Source organism: Alligator sinensis, unplaced genomic scaffold, assembly GCF_000455745.1.
Source record: "Alligator sinensis unplaced genomic scaffold, ASM45574v1 scaffold697_1, whole genome shotgun sequence".
NCBI classification, from domain to species: domain Eukaryota; kingdom Metazoa; phylum Chordata; order Crocodylia; family Alligatoridae; genus Alligator; species Alligator sinensis.
Genome location: NW_005842426.1, coordinates 746,953 through 755,292, shown reverse-complemented (window position 1 = coordinate 755,292; position 8,340 = coordinate 746,953). Strand labels below are relative to the sequence as shown.

General features: G+C 50.5%; 1 protein-coding gene across 1 annotated transcript in view; it reads left to right on the top strand.

Moving 5' to 3' along the window:
- The window catches only part of CCDC50 (coiled-coil domain containing 50), a 49,415-nt gene that overhangs the window by 14,450 nt on the left and 26,625 nt on the right, over positions 1-8,340 (top strand). Inside the window, exons 2-3 of the mRNA XM_014522964.1 lie at positions 4,377-4,439; positions 5,728-5,857. Coding sequence (XP_014378450.1) covers positions 4,377-4,439; positions 5,728-5,857 — 193 coding nt within the window. The remainder of the gene's footprint in view (positions 1-4,376; positions 4,440-5,727; positions 5,858-8,340) is intronic.

Below are 8,340 nucleotides of genomic sequence, written 5' to 3'. Positions count from 1 at the left end.
CACTCTTTCTTTCTCTCTCTTTTCCGTCTACATGCTCAGGTATGCTTGTGACATGTGCCCATGCATGTAGGAGTGTGCATGTGTGTGCACATACGAGACACATGCATATACACCCACTTTCTCCTACATGCATGGGCATGTGCAATGTGCAAACACATGCACACACACACACACACTCTCCTACATGCATGGGCATGTGTGATGTGCGCACCCCCCCCCGCACACTTTCTCCTACATGCATAGGCATGTGTCTGTCTCTCCCCACACACACACAGGCATGCATGCACATGGACATACACAGTTCCTCCTACGCACATGGGCATGTGTGACACACATGCACAGCCCCTGCTGTTGCAGTCCCGGCTCCCCCCATACATCCACCACTCCCTGCAGCTGCACGGTGGTTTTGGCGGCCGAGGCCCAGGCTGGAGGAAGTGTGTAGTTTATTTATAGGTGAGCGCCCAGAAGCAGCAACTTAACACCTCCCTGTGCTTTTGTGTCCTCTTCCCCTCTGACAGCTGCAAGCAAATGTGCGAGCTGGGACATCCATGCCTGACATGAGTCACCGTGAGGCAGCCGCTGCCACCTTTGTCCCCATCTCCGCCCCACTGCGTGTCCCTCTTGCTCAGCTCTGCACGCAGCAGCAAGGCTCCTCTCATTTCTTCTCTCGAGTTACTCTCTTTGGAGCAGCAGCTCTGTCCTCCCGGGTTGTCTGGGAAGCCCCTTTGCTGCTTCCTTCGAGGCAGGACCAAAGAGCAGCTCTTCCACTTGGCTTCTCTGAACGCTGCGCAGGGGAAGCACCCGGGAGCATCCCACGCAGGCCCTCCCGTACAGGGCAGCCTGTCTGCGGCATGGGCGAGCAGGGGAGAAAGCACAAGGCAGCTGGGTTTGCTTGTCAGGCAAAACGTGCAGCCCCATCCTCTTGGAAAACAGCCCTGCATGGATCCCAGGCTGAGAATCACAGAAAACATTCACATCTAGTCTGACCCCTGCTCCAAGCAGGACCAGCCCCATCCACATCATCCCAACGAGGGCTTTGTCCACCCGGGTCTTCAACACCTCCAAGGATGGAGACTGCACCACCTCTCTGGGGAGCCTGTTGCAGTGCTTCACCACCCTCCTCGTGAGAGTTTTTCCTAATATCCAACCTTATCACCCTTAGATTCCTCTTCCTCCACTAGCAAGATTTTCTTCTCCCTTTGCCCTTTCTCCTCAGGGCCGTTGGAGCACGGGCCGTGAGCGCGCACGGTCTGCTCCGGAGGAGGAGGAGGAGGCGTCTCAGCGCAGGGTGACGCTGGCAGACAGCAATGCTGTGATTTCTTTGCAGTGAGCACCCCTGTGCCCACACGTGATACCCCTCTCCTGGGTCCCTGGTTGCAGGTTGTTCTCCATCGCGCTGGGAAAAATCAAAGCACGGCGGCAAGCAAGAGAGGAACAGTGGAAATACCCTGGTCAGACGCTGCTCCCATCCATCCTCTGCTCTCTGCCCCCGTGTCACGCAGGACATCGGACTTAGGGTCTGACCCAGTCCATGGCAATGCTTATGTCCATCCTCTGGCCGGTTCCCTCGCATGCAGCTCCTGGTACTGTGGCTGGAAGCAGGTCTGCTCTGTGCCACGGAGGGCGAAGGTCCTGGGTTATTTTTAGTTAGTGCAGATGTTTCATGTGCACGCTGGAGAAAAGGAGCAGACATCCTGCAGGCATGTGCATGTGTGTGTGTGCCTGTCCCACGTGTGCATGATGGGCGTGCGACCGGCTGGCATAACAAGTCAAATATAAACCAGTGTGGAAATAGCTTTGCTCCCAAGCGCCGCTCCTTCCAGACGGGAGCCAGGGGAGCGTGGGGAGCCTCTTCCTGTGCGGCTTGTCTTGGGGCCATTTCTACTTGGTTTCTTTAAGAATTTGTTCTTACCACTTCCTTATGCTATAGTCATATTTTATCCTGGAAAATGAGGGTTGAAGGGCCCTCAGGAGGTCACATCTAGTCCAACCCCTGCTCCAAGCAGGACCAGCACCAACTGCATCACCCCAGCCAAATATTTGTCCAGCCGGGTCTTAAACACCTCCAAGGACATAGCTGCCGACCTGATCCCCCTCTCCGGGCCCTTTAGTTTTTGCCGGGAGCAGGTCTTGCAGGGTCCAGTGTGGCAAGATGCTGGAAGAGTCAGAAGTGGGATTTTTTTTTCTTCTGAAAATGTAAAAAACAAATAAAGCCCCAGAAAAAAGCTCACGTGGAGAAGTCTGACTTTCCCCTGCCCGGGACAAGGGCTGGCCCGAAACCAATTGTTTGCTGCCGAAAGGGAGGTGAATGCTGGAGAATTGCAGCTTCTGATGATAATCATAGCAGTAATAATCATACTAAAGTAAGCTTTTATTTCTCATGGTAATAGAGAAAAGCTTGAGGTTGTAACCTGCTGACAGCTGCAGCAGTCAGGAGGCCGAGGAAGAGAGTATGACTGAGTTAATTTTTAAACTCTCTTGATTTTTTTGATTTTTTTTTTTAAACTTATCTCATGGCTTTTGTTTGTCTTGCACCTGACTCATGGTTGCTGAACCAGTATCGATGGGGTTGGCTGGGTTGGATGCCATAAGAGGGCAAAAGCTTCAGTCAATAAAGAGTTAAAGGGAGAGAAATGCTAATGAATACCAGCCCTGGCAATCACAGACATGACTGCTTCAAGATACCTCTGTGGAGGTGAGAGACTTTTGCAAGACTTACTATTAGGTGAAATCCCGGCTAAAACTTCAGTGCCGCGTAATATTGATAAAGTGCACGTTGAATGACTAAAAACACCCAGTGAATGAGAAATCTCGCCAAGTTGCCACCCGTGGGCAGTCCTTAGGAAACGAAGGCGCTTCCCTTGGGGTTTGAAAGGGATTGGTGATAGTTGGGCCCGTGGGATTTATCAGCAGGGATCCTGGTTTTCTCTGATTTAAAAAAAAAATCCCTAATTTTGAGTTTAAAAAAAGTAACATCCACATTTTTCCATGATTAAAATGAGATGCCACTATAGATGGATATCTGTCTGTCTGTCTGTCTGTCTCTCTTTCTATATAGATATAGATATATAGATATATATAGGAATATATATCTATATATCTATCACTATATAGATATATAGCTATATAGATACAGGTATATATATCTATGGATAGCTAGATAAATATATAGACAGAGAGAGATCTAATGTGGGCTTGGGGTTACTTTTTTTTTTTAACTGGAAAATAGAGATTTTTTAAAATCAGATGAAACTAGGATCCCTGTTTATCAGTGACCAGCCCTTAGTATGAAATTGCTGCTGATAAGCCTTTGTGGCTATGTATAGATATAGCTATATATATAAATATATGTATATAGATATATGTATATCCACAAAGGCTTTTATTTATTTATATCTATATATCTATATCTATATATATATCTTTGTGGATATCTATCTATCTATCTATCTATAGATATATATAGAGAGAGAGAGAGAGAGATATGAAACACCATTATCTATCCATCTAGGTATCTCTCTCTCTCTCTCTCTCTCTCATATATATATATATAATCTATATATAGATATAGATATATCTATATATATGTGTGTCTCTCTGGGGCAGTGCTGCAGGAGGGAAGGGCTGAGATGCCTGGATGCATAAGCAAGGATGTACATCTAGGGCTGTATCTCTGTATGTAGCACGTTTGAGACCAATGGCGTTCACATTTTGAAAGGAAAAATGTTGGAAACTTTTGTGGAGGTGACAGAAAATAGCATTTCAGGGCCCGTGAAGATGCCTCGCGGGTGAATGACTTGGCCGCAGCATGTACTTCCCTTCCCTGGGGTGCGGGGGAGAGAAATACCGCGTGGTACCCGACTGGGCTGGCAGAGAAGAGCCCAAGAAAAACAGCTGATTGCTTGGACTTAGAAAATAAGAAACCAAGGTTTAAAGACGGGGGGGTGGAGCATGGAGCAGACGCCAAGGGAAACAGCAGATTTGCCCTGTCTTGGGGTCTTTAGATCGAGACTGGAAGATGCTTTTGTGGCAGATGCGCTCGACACGGGGGAGCGCGGTGCCAGGGGAGCTGCATGGGAAAGCCCGCGGGGCGGCGGTGACGTGAGCAGCCCCTCAGCCTTGAACTCGGCACCGACGGAGGTGGCAGAGATGCCGGCAAGGGGAGGACGGGGAAGAGCTGTAGGGGAAAGAAAGGACCGACACGTGCCTGGCAGCATAGCTGGATGGGAGGGGGGAGGAAATGATCCGAGAGGCAGCAGATGGTGAAAAAGCCTGTCAGATTTATTTGCAAATATTTGTTTTCTCCTCTTCCTCTACCCACGGCCTCTTGGCTCCTGGAATTAACCCCCCGTGTGCTCTCTGTCTCCCCCATGCAGTGTGCCGAGACTTCGCGGTGCTAGAGGATCACACCCTGGCCCACAGTCTGCAGGAGCAGGAGAGTAAGTCGCTGTCCTCTGCCCCTTTTCCCCCAAGTCTATCCCTGCAGCATCTCAAGGGCAGAGGCAGGAAAGCCAGGGGAGGCAGAAAGGATGCTGGAACAGCAGTGGTTCTCTCCAAGGACTTTAAACTGGGTCCCTGCTGCTGTCACTGTCCCTAAGGAAAAGGGATACAAATAGGTGCTTTGGGTGCTGCAGTAAAGTGTCTTCATGGGGCTAAACCCAGTGGAGAGGTTTGCCAGCAAAGCCGTGAGCCTGTGGTGTTAGCCACGATTTTTAAAAACACCTTGTGAGGTTGAATGTGGTAAGTATGAGGCGTCCAGCCTAAGATCCTGCCTTTTCGGAGCTGCCTGTCCTTTGAAACCCAGGCTGTGGAAGCAGGTGGTTTCCACAGTCGAATTCATATCCAGACCAAACCTTCTGCGGGCATTGGGAGAGGACCGTGTAGCTCTGGCTTTGCCATAGCACGTCCCTTCTGGGGTCTTAATGCTCTTTATAAGTCTATCCTCATTAACCGGTCATCTGTTGCAGCTGCCCCCCGTGTCCCAGGCAGGCACACGGCTATCCTCTGCCCACCTGCCACCCCGTACCAAGCCCTGGAGGGGCTGAGCACTTCCTCACAGGCTCCTTTAAGGTGTTTCTAAGAGGTGCACAAAATCGCCAAACCTCTGAGCCCCCTTTTTACCTCCACGATGCCCAGTGGCTTTGCCTGTACTTTAAGGCATACCTGCATTGCAGGCAGGGACACGATGCAGTGTTAGTCCCGATAGTTTGGGGACCGACTGGGCCCACAGCTGCCTGGGTTGTGCCAGGACCCTCCGACCTCTTGCATTTGTACGCGGGCAACGCTAAAGTCTGTTCTGCTTCCTCTCCGTGGCTATCGGTGCCCCAGCTCCCCAAGTTGAAGCCAGCGTGGGTGTGCACAGAGCAACTCACTCGAGCTTTGCTCACGCTGCAGGAGCGATGCCTTTTAAGATCTTTTGACTCCCCTGTGTAACTCGTTACATCCTGAAAACAGAGAGACTGATCTAGAGAGTGTCACACCGTGGGGAAACGTAGCATCTGCCGTCTTGCTTTGGAGTCAGACATTACTAGTTGCTTCAACAGAGACATAAAAGCTCGGTGGTCTCCGCTCGAAGCCGTCCCTTTTGTTTCAATGAGGGTGCTGCACGGTAAAGCACTCGAGCTTGGCTGTGCTACCTGTCCCCATCACCTCCGACGGCGACTCCCTCCTTCCCGGCCCTTCGATAGCGTGGCTTGATCCTGACCTTCCTCCCGCGTCTCGTTGCAGTCGAGCATCACTTGGCGACGAACATCCAGCGCAACCGCCTGGTCAAACACGACTTGCAGGTGGCCAAGCAGCTGCAAGAGGAGGAGGATCTGAAAGCGCGCGCTCAGATCCAGAAGCACCGGAAAGACATGTGAGTACGGGGCTGGGGAGGGGGATGCAACTGCCTGCTCCTGGGTCTCTGCACTCGGGGCGGCTGCTGCTTTTTTCATACGACAAAGTCCAGGTCCAGCCTTTTCATTCCCTGCCTGTATGTGCGTCTCTGTCCCCATCCCTCCCCCTCTCCTCACGGTAGAAGTTACACCTCAATTGTGCTCCTCTGACTTGCTCATTAAGTGACAGGCAAGGCGGCCTGGATACGTGAGCACAGGCAAGTGATGCTGGCTTTTCCTCTGCCCCTTGCCTTGCTGCCTGACCTCAGGCAAGGCACTTCACACAGTCCCCCAAGTGCAGGGGGACTGTGAGGGGTCAGTAACTGCCCAGGGCAGGGAGAGACCTGTGAATGCATAAAGCACTTTATAAAACACCAAGTATCCTGCCAAAACAGCCACTGCTGCCAGGTTCCCAAGTGAGCAGCCCTCTGTGACCGTGTAGCGTGGGCAGCTCTGTCGCATATGTCTGTGCTGCCTCTCCACCTTTCCAGCAGCCCGTAGAGGTACCTGCCACACCGATTTTGCACGGCAAAATAGCAAATTGCAAAGGAGATGCACATTGCACCCACCTGCCCGGACCTTTTGTGTTCGATCTGGTGTCTTCGTGTTCCCAAAGAAATGCTCCCTGGGTCTGGACTAACGTCGGCTGCTCTGTGCTAACCATCTGTGCTCTTATCCTCTGGTTTTAGAGGGCCCTCTGCAAGGAAGGCAGTAGTATGTTTGCATGCATGTGTGTGAAGCCTTCACTTCGTTATTTTTCAAAGACCTGTCTCCATTGTGGCTGCGGGCCTAAATGTGCTGGTAACTCCCATGTAGGCTAGATTTTGCATTGCATCCTGCAGGGATCCTTATATAGCTGGTTGTCCTCGCTCACTGCTGTGAGCCTTTGCAGACTGCGAATCGTTTCCCCAACGAGCCAGGCTACCATCCAGCAAAAGCCTTGAAAAGCAGCATGTCAGCAGCAGTTGGGCTCCTGCTTGCATGCACCTCTGCACGGAGGATGTGCAAGGCTGGGAGTGCTTGGTACATCGGGAGCTGCTTGTTCCTTATCCCTCTCCACTCTGGCTGCCTCTCTGATTTGAGGCAGGATTTTGCCACGTCTGCAGAAGGATCCTTTCTGCTGCTGCTGGCTGGGTTGTCTAGCATGATTTGACATTGCAAAACCCCAGGGGATAAGGAAGCAGGATTAGACTGTCTCTAAAGAAATAAGTATCCCAACCCCCAAGGTTTGTGAGGATTTCCTTAGCAAGGAAGCACTTGGGAGGAGAAAAATGTCATAACAGAAACCTTTCCAAATGGGTCTTGTTTTTTCAAGATGTCAGTGCAGCATCCTATCTCCTTTGAAACTAGTCCAACGACCACGTCTCCGAACTTCATAACCTCTGCCAAGCTGCTAAATTCCCTCTTAACACACGTGCCCACACAAGTGAGCTGAGCTGGTGTGGAAACTTGCTCCCTCACTGCCTTGCTTTCTGATGCAGCAGGATGATTTTAAAGGGACCATTTCAGTTTATCTTAGCCCCTTCCCCTTTATATGCCACTCCCTTACCCCCAATGAGGGACCTACCAGGTCCAACGTGAACAGAGATGCCTCAGATTTTTTTTAAGCATTGCAAAGAAGAGAGAAGCATAAATTCAGATCTTCCTATGCAGCAATTTTTAGAGAAAAATCCAGCTGTTCTGGCTCCCCAGGGGTGGAAGGACATTTGGGCATGTTCCTCAGAGGCCCTAGCACCTGCCTGGCTGACTTGTAGGGGCTGCAGGTTGTTTCTATTCAAACTGAAGGGATCTCAGTACCTTTAAAATTAATGGAAAGCTTTAAAATTTAAAGTGGAAGCTTTAAAATTAAAAATGCCCCTTTATTTATTTTTTTAATTTTTTTATTTTATTTTTATTTTTTGCTGATGGTTCTTCCTATTAAAAGACTTGCCTCTCCTAGGCTGTTAAACCAGGCTTCAATATATTACTGTCAGCTCAACAGTGAAAGGCAACATATCACTTCATTACTGTTCGGCCAGAACTTCTTCCCAGTTCCCTGAATGTTGCATCAGGGCCAGGAAGAGGCTTTTGCTTTCATAGTATCACAGAAAATTCAGGTTGCAAGGGACCTCTGGGAGTTGCACGTAGTCCAGCCCCTGCTCCAAGCAGGACCAGCCCCAACTACATCATCCCAGACAAGGCTTTGTCTACCTGGGTCTTAAACACCTCCACGAATGGAGCTGCCACCACCTCTCTGGGTAACCTGTTGCAGTGTTTCACCACCCTCCTACTGAGAAGTTCTCCCTAATATCCAACCTCAGCCTCCCTTGCTGCAACTTTCACGTCATTATTCGAAGCACCCACCCACCCACCCACCGACGGGGCTGCAGAGGGCTGGGAGCAGAGAGGCAATGAACTGACCCTTTTCCTTTGAAACAGTCTCCCCTCTGTCTTTGCTGGAAGGGGGCGTTTTGAACCGCTGGGC